At 53.0% G+C, this 15,941-nt stretch overlaps 2 protein-coding genes across 4 annotated transcripts in view; one reads left to right on the top strand and one right to left on the bottom strand.

Moving 5' to 3' along the window:
• Nucleotides 1-5,229, bottom strand: part of Grik5 (glutamate receptor, ionotropic, kainate 5) — a gene marked incomplete in the record, with an annotated part of 60,489 nt that extends 55,260 nt beyond the window's left edge. For both annotated transcript variants that reach the window (XM_005412394.2, XM_005412395.2), the window contains 1 exon segment: nt 5,211-5,229.
• A 298-nt stretch (nt 5,230-5,527) lies between these two features.
• Nucleotides 5,528-11,357, top strand: Znf574 (zinc finger protein 574). Of its 2 annotated transcripts, none has more exons than XM_005412398.2 (2): nt 5,528-5,699; nt 8,403-11,357. In XM_005412398.2, the coding sequence occupies exon 2, from the start codon at nt 8,423-8,425 to the stop codon at nt 11,114-11,116; it is 2,694 nt and encodes an 897-aa protein (XP_005412455.1). In that variant the 5' UTR covers nt 5,528-5,699; nt 8,403-8,422; the 3' UTR covers nt 11,117-11,357. The 2 variants fall into 2 exon arrangements, with proteins under 2 accessions (XP_005412455.1, XP_005412456.1); XM_005412399.2 differs by lacking the exon at nt 5,528-5,699 and adding an exon at nt 6,738-6,779.
• Nucleotides 11,358-15,941: the final 4,584 nt, after the last annotated feature.

Here is a 15,941-nt window from a genome sequence, read left to right as displayed (position 1 = left end):
GCTGAAAAGTGAGTCAAAAGACAGCCCCTCCAGCTCTCAGGCTCTGAGCCTGAGCTGGGAAGAGAAGCAGCAAAGAACAGAAAAAGAGAAGTAGAAAGGTGGCTAGTCTGGGCATGGGCACCTCAAGCAGAGATGGCTGAGAGTTTAACAGAGAAAGAAACTGACAGACACACAGGGACAGGGCTGGGATAACAGCAAAGAAGAGAGAAGCTGGGCAGGGGTAAAGAGAGGGCCAGGAGACACATGGGATGGACACTCCAAAGCAGAAAGAAGACAGTTCCAGGAGACAGAGGCGGGATGGGATGGGGACAGAGCCTGTGGCAGGCACAGAGGGAGAGGCAGAGAGGGAGACTGGCTGAGAGACTGAAGCAGAGAGTGAGAACAAACAGCAGCTGGTCTGGGACTGCGACCCAGGGCTCAGAGAAAGCAGGGGTAGGGACCAGCCAGGAGCCGAGAGAAGGGACGCACCAGTAAGAGCCGGTCGCCCCAAGACCCAGGAACTGAGGGAGAGGGCCAGGTGTGAACTGTGCGCTCAGAAGAAGAGGTGAGAAAAGGTCGAGGTGACTGGGGGCTGGGGAGGTGGAGGGCACCAAGCAGGCCCCCAGTCGGGGAGGTTCCTGCCATCTGGGGAACAGGGAACACAGGGACCTGCCAGGCGGGCAGTGAGCCCAGCCTTCCAGGACCCAGGACCCAGGACCCAGGGCCCAGGACCCAGGACCCAGCCCGATCCCCGCCCTGCAGACACTCACGGATCCTGGTGGGACGGAGGGCTGGGCTCCCTCGAGGCCCGAGGAACGACAGCGGAGATGCTCAGGCTCTGGGTGATGGTGTGGCTGGGGCAGGGGGAGAGGGCGGTCCACCGGCCCTCTCCCCCGCCGCCGGCAGCGGCCCCCAACTAATCCAAAACGGTGGCTCCTGAGGAGCCGGGAGGAAGGACAGGTGGAAAAGGAGAGGGCGGGCCGGGAGGGGAGGAAGGGGAAAGGAGAAAATGGAGGAGAGAAGGGGAGAGAAGAGAGGGGGAAGGAGCAAATGGAGGGGAAGGAGGGAGGAAAGGAGGAGAGGAAGGTGAAAACGGAAGGGAGGGGGCACAGGCAAAGCCGGGGGAGGGGGAAGCCGGCCCGGGAAAGGGCCCCGCCCCCTCCCCTAGCCAGGCCGGCCTGGGGGGGCCACTGGGGGCGAGCCCTGGGTGGAGAAAAGGAAGCTGGCCATCGGGAGAAGTGGGGGAGGGGAGGGTGTCTTGGGGGGGAGGGGGTCACCCCGTCCCCCCCCTCCCCCCAGAGCCTGAGCCCTGCCCTGGACGAGGCTAGGGACTGGAGTCCTCAAGCCCTCAGCCCCAAAGGGAAGAGCATGCTGGGGACAGGGAGAGGCCGGACGGTGGAGCGGATGGGGAGGATGGGGTGCTGGCAGCCCCACAGAGGCCGAGAAGGGGGCAGACGAGGTGGAGAGAGGAGAGGAGGAGGGGGGAGGGAGGAGATGGAGAGGAGCAGGTGGAAGAGGAAGGCGGAGGAGGGTGGGGTGTCCCAGGGGCGGCCCTCACAGGGCCTTGGAGCAGGGGCCGGGCCACGGACTCCCGTCCCCTGTGAGCAGCCGCCGCCGGCTCCGTGTCCCCAGCTGGGCCTCTCTGCCCGCTGCCGGCCGCCGCCACCGCTGCCACCACCGCTCCTTCTCCCTTCAGAGGCCGCTGCCTGCCGCCCGCCGCCCGCCGCCCGCGCTGGGTCCTGGAGCGCGCTGGGGGGGGTGGTAGAGGGAGGGAGGCAGGGAGGAGGGCAGGCGGGAGGAAGGGAGGGAGGCAGGCGGGGAGCAGAGAGCGAGGAGGGAGGGGAGTCGGGGGAGGGGGAGCCCGTATTGGTCGGTTGGTAGGGGCTGGAGGGGGGGCGCGAGGAGAATGCTGATGAGAGGAAGGAGCTGCATTGGATGGAGGGCCCACCCCGGGCCACCCCCTCCACCACACCATGCCACTGCCCTGCCCAGGCAGCCCTGGGCACAGGAGCCCAGGGAGAGAGAGGCAGTGAGGATACCCAGGGACAAGGCCGTGGAGATGGGGAGAGAGGGTTACAGACATGAAGAAAAATGCAGAGAAATAGAAAGACAGCCATCAAGACCCAGAGAGGTGGGCCAAGCCCCACAAACCCCACAAGGACAAGGACAGGAAAAGCCCAGGGATAAGAGAAGCCCACGGGGACAAGGGAGCAGCCCACAGAGACAAGCAAAGAGACCTCAGAGACAAGGGGCAGCTTATGGACGAAGAGAGGCTCCTGAGGATGGGGATGGGCCAGACACAAAGAGAGGCCCTCAGACAGAACGCACTGCCTGGCATGGGGAGCAGTCCACGGAAGAGCAACAAGAGGGCAGAGCAGGGAGGCTGGGAGCGAGGGCCAAGCGAGCTGGAGGCGGCCACAGACACAGGGTGAAGGGAGACCCTAGGACACCTGGGGCCCCACAGAGACAAGATGTAGCTCACAGACGCAGAGACCCACCGAGGCAGGAGTGGCTGGCCCATGGAGATGAGGGAAGAGCACCCAGAAATAGAAATAGCACCCATAGGGGTGAAGGGTGGCACATACGGGAATTCTCCATATTGCATAGAGAAAGCCTTAGGACACACAGATGTGTGAGAAGAGGGCTCCATTCTCCAGTAACTGGAGCAGAGAGGCCACGGGAAAGGGGGACAATGTCAGGGCAGGGACCTGGAGGGAACAGCCAACGCTGGAAACTCTTCCTCCCAGGAAACGTTCTGCTGCCTCTCTGAGGAGAGGAGCAGGGCAGGGGGATGGAGAGAGAATCTCGACACAGATCTCCGAGTGGGGGTGGGTGGTGCGCGGCTGGGTGGGGGGTGAAGTTTGGGGGAAAGGAACATGACAGTTGGTGCTGAAGGCTGAGCCCGTGACTCACCACCACCCCCATGCTCGTGATGGGGAGGAGACACTGACACACTCACGTGCAGCCCCCAGCGCACGTGACCACATGCCCTGCATACACACCTGGCACACAGCAACTCAGACCACACACAGGCCTGGCATGGGGACCTCTCTGCAGCTGGCAGGTGGGCCGTCCCTATCATACATGTGACACATATATCTGACCACTAACTTTGCGCACACTGCCTCACCCTCCTTGAGCATCACCTACAGCCTCCTGGCACCTCCTACAGCTCCAGCCAGGCCTGAGGCCTAGACTTATGCCCGACTCTAGGCCTTTGCTTACGCAGGGACCCTAACATAGAACACCTATTTTCTCCAAATGCAACCTATTCCAGAAGTCCTGGTCCACTACCATCTATGATACATCTGACCAGGCCTCACTTTTCTCACTTTTCAATTCCTGTATCATCTGAAAAGATCTCACAGACTCAAATAAATTGGGAAGTCCAAGCAGAAGGTTCTAGTCTAGAAAGAACCCTGAGAAGCTAAACTTGTCCCTCAGATTTTTCAAGTGGGGAAAAAGAGGCCTCAACAGGAGCAAAACTCTGCCCAACTGCACAGAGCCATCCAAGGCTGAGCCCAATTTGCTCTTCTTTGGCTCCCATACCCAGTGTCATTGCCCTAAGGACAAACCCAGCCTGCTGGAGCGCAGGCAAGGCCCTAGCTTTAATTTCCACCAATTTCTTGCTCTGCTTGCCATTGTATCCATTCAGCAAGTAACTTAGAGACCATCCTGCCTGCCAGGCAATGGAGCCCAGGGGCCAAGAGTACAGACCCTGGGTGGGATCAACTTCTGGGTTGGAATTCTGGCTCTATCTCTTCCTAATTATAGGAACTTGGACAAGTTACTTAACTTCTTTGGGCCTCAATTTCTTTGTAAACTCAGGATAATAGTTTTTCCCTCAGAGGGTTGTTGAGAGGATTAAACTAAATAATGCATAGAAAGCACTAAGCATAATTTCTAGCACATCACTACATGCCCAGGAGATGTCAGCTATTAATATTAGGCTCCTTGAGATTCTAATAAAAATAAGTAGATTTTGCTCCATGTCTCACAACCACCCTTTGAGACAGAGGCTATTATTTTACCCCCATTTTTTAGATGAGGAAACCAAGGCAAAGGAGAGTTCCTTTGCTCAAGGTCGCAGCTAGGAAGTGACAGGACCAGGACTCCAGTCCAGGCAGCCTGGTATAGCCACACGAGTCATCTTAAAGAGTTTAGGGGAAAACTAAGACACCCAGTTAGAAAGTAACAAGACGACAAAGCAAAAGTGACTGAAAAGTCAAGCCTAGATCTTAATGTATGTGACTTCCTAGTACCTCTTTGGCCTCAGATGGGTAAACAATTGAAAGTTTCCTCATCTGAGAAATGAGAGGGGGTAGGGAGAAGTCTAATCAAGTGCATTTCTTGCAACTCCCCTATCCTTGGACGCACAGAGCAGCTCTCTGAAAATGTAGCGGTGATGGCTTTGGTTTGGGGACCTAAACCAGGGCCTTGTGCAGCATAGGCGAGTGCTCCGCACTTCTACTCAGCCACACTCCCAGGCCTCTCAGAAAACACTTGCAATGGTCCTGGGCCAGAGTCCCCTGGATACACATGGCCCCATCCTCCCTCAGCTATGCAAGGTCAGTCACCCTGACAGGTGATGGGAAGCAAAACAGTCTGTCTGCTACTGCTAGGAATCACTTTCCTCAGGCTGTCATCGAGATTGCTCTCAGAGCCGGGCATGGTGACGTAATCCCAGCACTTGGGAGGCTGAGACAGGAGGATCATCGCGAGCTCGAGATCAGCCTGAGCTACAAAGTGAACTCAAGGCCAGCCTGAACTGCATAGCGAGACTCTGCCTCAAAAAGGCAAAAAAAAAAAAAAGATTGTTCTCAGGTCCTTTACCCGCGTTTCTTTGAACGAAACTTCCTGGCCCTGCCTTTCCTTTTTCTTCATTTCCCATCTCCTCCCGTATCCTTCAGGTTTATCCTAGTTCTCCGAGTCCTCAACTTGCTAACACTGTGTATCCAACCCCTCCCAGTGCCCCAGTCCCTTGTTTCATTCCTCTTCCTTCTAGTCTTTTCCCCTCTTAACAAGATCAGTCTGGTATCTCGGTTTCCAAGTTTTTACTGCCTTCATGTGATTGATGCCCGGGTCCCCCCAGCCTTTCACTCTGGGTGGTGTTTCACTTTCTCCCCTTGGCCCTCAGGGGGTTCCAGCACTTAGATGCCCCTGCCCCTGCTGTGGGGGTAATGCACGCCTCAGTTGCCAGCACTTTCCCCAAGCCACGATGCCAACTCCACCTTGGCGCCCCCAAGATGGCGCCCGCAGCCTCGTTCCGCCTCCTGACGTCATCGCGCTGCCCTCCGCTCAGCGCTCCTCGAGCCGTCAGAGGCGGAGTCGAAGAAAGGGTGGAGGAGGAGCATCCTCCAGGTTAAAGAGGCGGGCACTATCAACCTGCGGGCTGGCCCGTGAAAGAATGTCGCTAGAGGATTGGTGGGGGGGCCGAGGGAGAGCCCTACCCTCTGCACTATTGGCCCACACCTCAGAGACGTGACCGTCGATTGGCCGAACAGCAGGTGCCAGATGGGCTGTGATTGGGCGCGTTTTGCCGTCTGTGCGGCGGCCGAGGAGGAAGGTGGGAGGGGCGTTGCTGAGGGCTGCCGGGGGTGAGAGCTAGGCTGTGGAGCAGGCGAGAGGAGACGGCGGGAGCTAGAGAGGACGCGGTGTGAAGGTGTCTGTGTGAGGATAGCCGCGGCCCGGTTCTAAAGTGTTCGAGACAGCTGAGGCGGGTGAGTTCTGGCCGGCCCGCGGAGGACCAGCTCTGTCCCCCCACCACCGCCCGGGCCTGCCCCGGTCTCGGCTTGCGCAGTGAGGGCCCGAGGGGACGCGCGCCGGGCGGCGAGGGCGGAGCGGCACCAACTGCCGCGGGGCGCGCGGGCCGGTCGGGGCCGGGCCGGGGCGGAGGGTGGGAAGCGGGCTGGGATGGAGGGCAGGGCTGAGGGGCGCTGGCCTCGGGCTGCAAAACGGGGTTGGGGCTGGACGGGAAGGGAGGCCTTGGAGCGGCCGGGAGGAGGCTCGTAGGCGCCGTGGGGTATGGGGCGAAGGGCTTGGGTAGCGGGACTGGTCCAGGACTGAGAGGGGCGCCTAGAGGGCTCCTGGGGGTCGGGCGGGAGAACGGGGGGACGGTCAGGGTGCAAGGGGGTTCGGGGTGGAGGGGAACTAGTTATGCCTGGAGAGAATTAGGGCAGTGAAAGGGGTCTTGGTTTGAAAAGGTGTCAGGAAACAGATATCCTCTAAAGGGAGATTAAAGGGGCGAGGTCCGGGTGTGGAGCGTGGGGTTAAGTTAATGTGAAGAGGCGTTAGACAAAGGTGTAGCGGGGTGGGCTCGGGTAACCTTCGCAAGAGTCGAGCAGGCGCTCTCTAGAAAGGGAAAAGAGTGTTCATGCGGAAGGAGCGTTGCTGTGGCTCTCAAATGAACTAGGGGAGGTGGTTGGTGGTTGTTTTAAAGTACAGGTAACTAGGCCAAGATAAGGATGGGATTTGGGTGTCCGAGGGAGATCTGTGCTGATGAGAGAGGTATGGTTTGGGCATTCCTGGATGCGAAAGAGGTGCTGCATTAATAAGGAGTCAGGAGAGATTTGGGGAGGAATCTGTACTAGGTTAGGATGATGGTAGGGGTTGTGTATGAGATGAATTGTGGGGAGTCTGGGTATCCTTGAAGGGATTCTGGGCAATGAGAAGGGAGTTTTAAGTCATTGTAAAGAAAGCTGGGTGTGGCGGTGCACGCCTGTAATCCCAGCACTCGGGAGGCTGAGGCAGGAGGATCATTGTGAGTTGGAGACCAGCCTGGGCTACAAAGTGAGCTCAAGGTAAGCCTGAACTGCATAGTGAGACCCTGTCTCAAAAAGAAAAAAAAAAAAAGGAAAAATAAATTGTAAAAAGTGGTCTGGATATTCCTAGAGTTAATGTGTGGGGATTTTTTTTGCAAAGAAGTGGGGGTTTTTTGTTTTTTGTTTATGGAGTGGGGCTCTGGGGATCCCTGGAAAGAGTTAGGGTTCGTATGGGTGTACACCCAAAGCAGAGGGTCTTATGTTGATGTGTAAAGGAGAGTTGGGCATTCCCACATGAGTTAGAATGGGTGTGTATGGCAAAGAGAGATTTAATAGCTGGGCGTGGTGGCACATGCCTGTAATCCCAGCGTTTGGGACACTGAAGCAGGAGGATTACTAAAGCCAGCCTGGGCTACGTATAGTGAGTTCAAGGACAGCCTCAACTACATAGCAAGAACTTGTCTCAAAAATTAAAGAGGAAAAAAAAGAAGAAGAAAAAAAGAAGGATTTAAATCAATGTAAAGGTTCCCAGAAGGATTGTAGATTTGGTCTTGGTACAGAGAAGTGGTGATTAAATGAAGACTGTCAGGATACCTTGTCATAGGGTTATGGGAAAAGTCTAGGTATGAAAGAAGGATTAGGCTTTTGTGAAGATGGGTCTGAATATTCTGGGTATGGGAAAGACATTTGATTTCTTGAGAAAGTTAAGTAATTTCAAGAAGCAGATCTGTGTATCCTTAGGAAGTGGTTAAGATGAAAAAAGTCTGGACATGGAGGTGGGTTAGACCGATGGGAGAAAACTTGGTTAGGGGAAGGGCTGGTTTGATATGGGGGATTGGTTTGCAGGGATTGTGAATGCCTGTAATCCCAGCACTTGAGAGGCTTCGACAGGAGTATTAAAGTAAGTTTGGAGCCAGCTTGGACTACAAAGATCTTGTCTCAGAAAAACAACAGCAACAACAAAAAAGTGAAGTGGCATGACATTGGTGCAGATGAAGTGAGCTGGGTGTAGAAATAAGTTTAGAACCTCAAAGAAAACCCCAAAGGCCATGGGAGGTGTGTGGCTGGGAGGAATGGGGCAGGGGCCTAGGTGAGGATTCTCTTGCGCACGGTGGTGAGAGAATGAGGAAGATAGTGTGAGTTAGTAAGGAGTCTATGGAAGGAGATCTTAGTGGAGGAGACAGTTCCTTTGCACCAGGCAGGACATTGGGGATGTACTGTGAGGTACGGGAGATGAGGGGATTGGACAATTTGGGGTTGTTGTTCTGTTTTTTGAGACAGGGTTTCACTTTGTAATCCAGGCTGGCCTTGAACTCATTATGTAACACAGGCTGGCCTCAAACTTACTGATCCTCCTGCCTCAGTCTCCTGAGTGCTAGGATTATAGGTATGCACCACCATGCCCAGCTGGACAGTTTGTAAGGGTCTGGTGGGTAGAGTTTGATATGAGTTGACTGAGGTGAGATCGGGGTAGAGGGACTATGAGGAAGATTTCACGTTTGATATTTTTGTTAAAGGAACAAGGGATTGTTAGGGTGAGGAGTTGCAGTGGAAAGAAATTGAAGGAAGAAATTTAGGGGGAGCATATATAAGGTATTGGAAGGTAGGAGAAAGAACGGCCTCTTGGAAGGACTGATTTGTCCCTGTTGTACCCTTTTATAGGTGAGGGCCTTGATGCTGCCATGACTGAAGAATCAGAAGAGACGGTCCTGTACATTGAGCATCGTTATGTCTGCTCTGAGTGCAATCAGCTGTATGGATCCCTGGAGGAGGTGCTCGTGCACCAGAACTCCCATGTGCCCCAGCAGCACTTTGAGCTAGTGGGTGTGGCTGAACCTGGTGTCACTGTCGCCACAGAGGCAGCTTCAGGCACAGGCCTGTATCAGACTTTAGTACAGGAGAGTCAGTACCAGTGCCTAGAGTGTGGGCAGCTGCTGATGTCACCCAGCCAGCTTCTGGAGCACCAGGAGCTGCACCTGAAGATGATGGCACCCCAGGAGGCAGTGCCAGCTGAGCCGCCACCCAAGGTACCTTCCCTGAGCTCCAGCACCATCCACTATGAATGTGTGGATTGCAAGGCTCTGTTTGCTAGCCAGGAACTCTGGCTGAGCCACCGGCAGACCCACCTCCGAACCACACCTACCAAGGCTCCTACCCCAGTGGTCTTGGGGTCTCCAGTTGTCCTAGGTCCCCCTGTTGGTCAGGCTCGTGTGGCTGTGGAGCACTCTTACCGAAAGGCAGAAGAGGGTGGGGAAGGGGCAGCTATCCCATCTGCAGCTGCCACCACCACTGAGGTAGTGACTGAGGTGGAGCTGCTTCTCTATAAATGCTCTGAGTGTTCCCAGCTCTTCCAGCTGCCAGCTGACTTCCTGGAGCATCAGGCCACCCACTTTCCTGCTCCTGCCCCAGAATCTGAGGAGCCTGCCTTACAGCCAGAGACCCTCACTCCATCGCCTGTAGAGGTACCTGTGTCTCAGCCTGACCCTATGCCAGCCTCTGACCACAGTTATGAGCTGCGCAATGGTGAAGCCATCGGAAGAGATCGCCGTGGACGCAGGCCACGGAGGAACAACAGTGGAGAGCCAGGCGGGACAGCCGCCCAGGAACTCTTTTGCTCGGCCTGTGACCAGCTCTTTCTCTCACCCCACCAGCTTCAGCAGCACCTGCGGAGTCACCGAGAGGGTGTCTTTAAGTGCCCCTTGTGCAGTCGTGTCTTTCCCAGCCCTTCTAGTCTGGACCAGCACCTTGGAGACCACAGTAGTGAGTCCCACTTCCTGTGTGTAGACTGTGGTCTGGCCTTTGGTACAGAGGCTCTCCTCCTGGCCCACCGACGAGCCCATACCCCAAATCCTTTGCATTCATGTCCATGTGGAAAGACCTTTGTAAACCTCACCAAGTTTCTTTATCACCGGCGTACCCATGGAGCAGGGGGTGTCCCTCTGCCTACGACACCAGTCCCACCAGAGGAGCCTGTCATCAGTTTTCCTGAGCCAGCGCCAGCAGAGACTGGAGAGCCAGAGGCCCCCGAACCCCCGATGTCTGAGGAGAGCTCAGCAGAACCTGCTGCCTCTGGCACCTATCGTTGCCTCCTGTGCAGCCGTGAATTTGGCAAGGCATTACAGCTGACCCGGCACCAGCGCTTTGTGCACCGCCTGGAGAGGCGCCATAAATGCAGCATTTGTGGCAAGATGTTCAAGAAGAAGTCTCATGTGCGTAACCATCTACGTACCCACACGGGGGAGCGCCCCTTTCCCTGCCCGGACTGCTCCAAGCCTTTCAATTCACCGGCCAACCTCGCCCGTCACCGGCTCACGCACACAGGGGAACGTCCCTACCGGTGTGGGGACTGTGGCAAGGCTTTCACACAAAGCTCCACACTGAGGCAGCACCGCCTGGTGCATGCCCAGCACTTCCCCTACCGCTGCCAGGAATGCGGGGTGCGTTTTCATCGTCCCTATCGCCTGCTCATGCACCGCTACCACCACACAGGCGAGTACCCCTACAAGTGTCGTGAGTGCCCACGCTCCTTCTTGCTGCGCCGGCTACTAGAGGTGCACCAGCTTGTGGCTCACGCTGGGCGCCAGCCTCACCGCTGCCCGTCTTGCGGAGCAGCCTTCCCCTCTTCACTACGGCTTCGAGAGCACCGCTGTGCAGCAGCTGCCGCCCAAGCCCCACAGCGCTTTGAGTGTGGGACCTGTGGCAAGAAAGTGGGCTCAGCCGCTCGGCTGCAGGCACATGAGGCAGCGCATGCAGCTGCTGGCCCTGGAGAGGTGCTGGCTAAGGAGCCCCCAGCTCCTAGGGCTCCGAGGGCCACTCGCACACCAGTCACTGCCTCCCCAACAGCCCCTGGAGGTGCTGCCACCACAGCCCCTGCAGCTCCTGCTCGACGCCGGGGCTTGGAGTGCAGCGAGTGCAAGAAGCTCTTTAGCACAGAGACATCGTTGCAGGTACACCGACGCATCCACACAGGCGAGCGACCATATCCGTGTCCAGACTGTGGTAAGGCCTTCCGTCAAAGTACTCACCTGAAAGACCACCGGCGTCTGCACACAGGTGAGCGGCCCTTTGCCTGTGAAGTGTGTGGCAAGGCCTTTGCTATCTCCATGCGCCTGGCAGAACATCGCCGGATCCACACTGGTGAACGGCCCTACTCCTGCCCTGACTGTGGCAAGAGCTACCGTTCCTTCTCTAACCTCTGGAAGCATCGCAAGACCCACCAGCAGCAGCATCAGGCAGCTGTGCAGCAGCAGCTGGCAGAGGCAGAAGCAGCTGTTGGCCTGGCTGTGATGGAGACTGCAGTGGAAGCACTGCCTTTGGTGGAAGCCATTGAGATCTACCCTCTGGCTGAGACTGACGGGGTTCAGATCAGTGGCTGAGTGTCCCGTTCGGCGCTTCCGCAGCCGTGCCCTGTTGCCGAAGGCCCTCCTCTAATGTCCCCGTAAGCCTCTGTACATATTGTGCCCCTTCCTCCTCCCTGCCTACTGCCGTGTAAGTTCTAAAATTGGATCTATTCTATTTTCAGAAGGGGGTGCTCTGGGGTCCTTGTTATGCTTAAAGGTGCCCCCCACCCCACCTGGTGGCCGCAAAGTGAAGTCAATAAAGACTAAGTTGAACATTTATGTCTTTTTTTTGTCAGCTCCCGTTAGAGCGTGGAGTTGGGGAGTCTTGGGACCAGGTACTGGTTCTGACTTCTTGTAGCTGTGTCCTGACACCCAGAAGAAGGCCTAGCAGGTAATAGGAGCTAAGTAAACACATGCTGGGTTAAACAGAAGGCAGCAGAGTCCTTGGGCATGGCTCTCAGAGGGGCTTCTTTCTAGTGCTAGATGGAGACAATATGGCACTCTTGCCACTAGAGGTCCTTGCAGCCCTATGGGAAAGCTTAGAGCTGATTACATGTAGCAGGTACATGTGGAGAAATCCCGAGGTGTTCTTAAGACAGGGTCTTGCTATGCAGCTCAGGCTGACAGTCCTGCCTCAGCCTCCAGATTGCTGGCATTAGAGGTATGTACCACCATGCCCGGTGTTTCTGAGATTCTTATCACCCTTGTACCTCCACTTCAGTCCTGATGTGGGCTGTGTTCCCTCAGGCCATCTGAATTTTCTCATTGCATCCCTGCAGGCTGACAGAGCAACAGAAGAGGGTAGCTCCTGGGCCAGACCCAGCATCAGAGTTGGAGAATAATGTGTAGCTGGGGTAGGAAACACGAGGAGGTGCCTTGAAGCACCTCTTACCCCACCCCCACCAAGTTGGAGTTGGACTGTGGCATAGTCAGTAGGGGTTTTTAAATTTTTTTTCTTTTTTTTTTTTGGTATTAGGAATTAGACTTGGGACCTTGTGCTTGCCAGGCAGGCAGTGTGTCGCTGAGTTATATCCCCGGCCATCAGTAGGTTTTTGTTGGGAAGAGGGAATGCTAGGCTGGCTGGCCAGACAGTGTTTGAATGCCTAGTATGTCTCAGGTATTTTCTTGGATTATGTTGAATAATACATTATTCTATGAAGAGAACATTTTGCAGAGAAGGCTTCTGAAGTAAGAAGCATTGAGGTGACTTGCCCAAGGTCAGCTCAACCCAGACAAAGTAGGGCTTAAATTTCAGTCTTGTTTCATTTGGGTTAACTGTCCTTATGCTTTTTTCTTCACTGCCTCTTTTACATAGTTGGGGAAGGGAAATAGAAGCAAGATCGGGGAACATGCGGCTGACGGGAGTGCTCAGTTGCTGTGCTAGTCTTGGCCTCTAAGACTCCCCAAGATTTGTTCAGATCTTTCTATTGGAAAGAAATCTTTTGGAATCCCAGTACATGAGAGGTAAAAGGGAAGCTGTTCATATGGACACTTAGGGAACGGAAGGACCTAGACCTGCCCGCGAAGCTTCCCTATAACCCTTCTCTTCTTCCCCTCCTTCAGGTCTTTGGTCCTCTGTGGGGACTGAAGCCCTAGGACATCATTTGAAAAATCACTGCTTTAATCTGTTGCTTAAATGAGAAGAGAGATCAGAGAGGGAATAAAATTATCAAGGCCACACAGGCAGTAGAACCAGAACAAGAAGTCAACTCTCCAAGCGCCACTGCTTCTGTACTTTTAAACAACATATTTTAATGATATGCTAGGTGTTCTGACAGCTCTTAATGAAGATTAGTTCTCTATTGAGCAGTTTCCCACCAGGGTATGTGATCACAGACATCATCTTTAGTAACCACATACCCTGCAGGAAGGACTTGAGCCGTTGTAGCCCAGCATGCCAAATCCATCCCCCTAATCCCTAGAAAAAAATTCATTCCTAAACTGCCCCTTCTTAAAAAGCTAATACTCTGAAAGTCATTAAATAAGTCCTTAGTACAATCGGAGAATTCATCTCCGCAAAACCAGATAAAAATCAGGATCAAGAAAAAGGACAATAGAGGAGGGTGCTATCTACTACAGTGCTGTTTGGCCACGAGATAAAAGGTACTTTCAGCAGAGAATAGCTCTATGACAGTGGAATAACTCTCCTTCCTCCATTGTTCTGTTTTGGAGCCTATAATAAAAGCTTAGACTCCCCTGAGGAAAGTTTATGTGTGCAAACACATTTATAAATTCAGAGGATCCATTGCTCCTTGTCACCCTACTGAAACTTCACGGATTATGGTTGAACCATTGTTCTAAATAAAGCACTAATCAGTTGGATGCTGGTGTTCAAACAGAACAGGCAAAAGTTCTCAAGCTTTAATATGTGTGTTAGGCAATTTCCCCTGGGATTTGGATTCAGCAAGCGCATATACGGTGAAACTTGGGAATCAGCATTTTGTATACTCCAAAGTATGAATGGGATTTGTGAAAGCAAAATAGTTAATGGGATAGAACACTGCTCCTTTACTGTCCAGGACATTTTTTGTTTTGGGGTTATTCAGGTTGTTTGTTTTGGCAGTACTAGGGGCTTGAAGCCAGAGTCTTCACAATGAACTCCATCCCCTGCCTCACCCCATTTTGAGATGGTCTCGTTAAACTGCTGAGGCTGGGCTGGAATTCAGGATTCTCTTGTCTGAGCCTCCCAGGGTGCTGGGATTACAGGTGTGTGGCACCATGCCCTGCTTCCAGTATGCTTTGATAAGAGGAGTCCCAAGAGTATTTGTGGAAGATGGAGCGTGTAGAAGAATTGCACACATTCACCAGTTACAGATGGATATGTAGTTGAGGCTTCAGGACAAGTGGTACTCCCAGGGTACTCTCAAGTGTGGTATCTGCCTGTCATGGGATGCTCTGTAGCAGTGATGGTGAACCTTTTAGAGCTTTGAATGATAACAAACAACTGGCCATGGCATGCACCATGGGTTCACCACTGCTAGTCTGTAGGGTTGACTATACCACCCTGAACACTAGAGGCGGGAAGGAAAGAGCTTCCTCACCGTACTTTTCTTTCTGTTTTTTTTTTTGTACTGGAGACTGAACCCAGGGCATTCACACTGAGCGACATCCCCAACCCTTTTGTACTTTCACTCATTTTTTTTTTTTTCTGTTTTCTTGTTTCTTGTTTCTTTTTTGTCTTTGAACGCAATCTCATAATGTAGTTTAGGCTGACCTTGAACTCACTATAATGCAGGGTGGCCCAAAACTCACAGCGATCCTTCTACCTTGGCCTCCTGAGTTTTGGAATTATAAAACACATGCCCAGCTTGTATTTTTGCGATAGGCTGTCAATCATTAAAGTGCCCAGGCTGGATTCAAATTTGTGATCCTCCTACAGTGCTGGGATTATAGGAGTGCACCTTTGGCATCCTATTCTGAAGCTCCATTCCTGCTGCTTAGTCTCTAGAAAATGAAGTGCTTTTTTTTCTTTTTGTACTGGGGATGGAACCTAGGGTCTTATATACATGTTAGGCAAGTACTCTACCACTGAGCTATCCTCCTAGTCCTTGTTTTTCCTTTAAACATGCTCCTGCTGGCTTTAGCCACCAGTGATACCTGCATGACTGTCCCCTCGGGTGGCTTTTTATTAATTGATTAGTAAAAAGACCAATAAAAGTAATTAGATCCGTTTGTACCACCAGTGACACAAGACACCCAAGGGGACAGTCACGCATGCACCATCAGTTGGTCAAGCTGCCTGGCAGACACAAAAATTATGATCCTATTTTGAGCCAAAATGATGCAGTACTGATATTTTTTATCAGACTAAGCTATCAAACCCCTCCTCCAACTCTTCCTGCTCCTCTGTCCTTCAAGCTTTCACTTGGATTTGCTAGATCCCAAAAGGATGGGACAGTAGCAAAGAAACCCAGTGGCTTTCTCAGACTCTTAAGACCATTTCTGATTTTCAGTGGTGACGTAGGAGTCTGACCTGGCCTGTTGTCATTCCTGTCAATGATCCTATTCAGGATGGGCACAATAATTTGAGTACTAGTTGATGTACCTCTAAGAAGAAGCGGGTGGCAGTGCTTATATTGTATCACTAGACAGTCTCAAAATCGCCTGGTTTTAAAGGGTCTTTTTAGTTCTATGAGGAAGCGTCCGAGGATGGAGGTGGGAACGTACTCGCTGGTTCCTGGTCTTCCCGCAGTGTCATTTATTGAAGACCGTGTACTGGAAATGATTCCATCCTAAACACTTTCCTTGGGCAAGGAAGATAGCTCAGGGGCACAGTGCCTGCCTGGTAAGCACGAGGCCCTGAGTTCGATTCCCGGTACCAAAACAAAAACAAAAAACTAAACACTTTCCTTAAAGTATTTCATTTCCCTCAACCCCGTGAGGTAGGTATTGCCCCTGTTGTACAGATGAGAAGCGTAAAACTCACACAACGAAGATCACCTGAAACGGCAAAACTCAGACCTGAGTTTAGGAATCCGAATTTCATCCTGAGTTCAAGACTTAGTGTTCTTATTGGTAAAAAAAAAAAATTATTCAGGCCTTCAAAACACTTATTATTGAACAGAAGTAAAACTTCCCCTCCCCATCTCACACATCCCTACCCACACCCTGATTTCCTCACCATCTTTCCCAGAAGAGAGTTCGGAGACCAAAGGAGAGCAGGCATCATTTCTTTCTGTACAGTTTTTAATTTTTTATTTTTTGATGTTTGTTGTTCAGATGAATGACACACTCAAGTTACAAAAATGGGGCCTTAAAAGAAGCACATTGTACAATGAACAAGCAGATTGGAGTTAAGAACACTGAAACGCTAACCCGCTACCACGCGAAGAGACAGGGAAGGGGGTCTGGGGTGGGAGAG

The sequence above is a fragment of the Chinchilla lanigera genome, unplaced genomic scaffold, assembly GCF_000276665.1.
Source record: "Chinchilla lanigera isolate Chin_1 unplaced genomic scaffold, ChiLan1.0 scaffold00154, whole genome shotgun sequence".
Taxonomy (NCBI): domain Eukaryota; kingdom Metazoa; phylum Chordata; class Mammalia; order Rodentia; family Chinchillidae; genus Chinchilla; species Chinchilla lanigera.
Note: the sequence above shows the minus strand (reverse complement) of the source record. Positions and strands in the feature narration are given on the sequence as shown.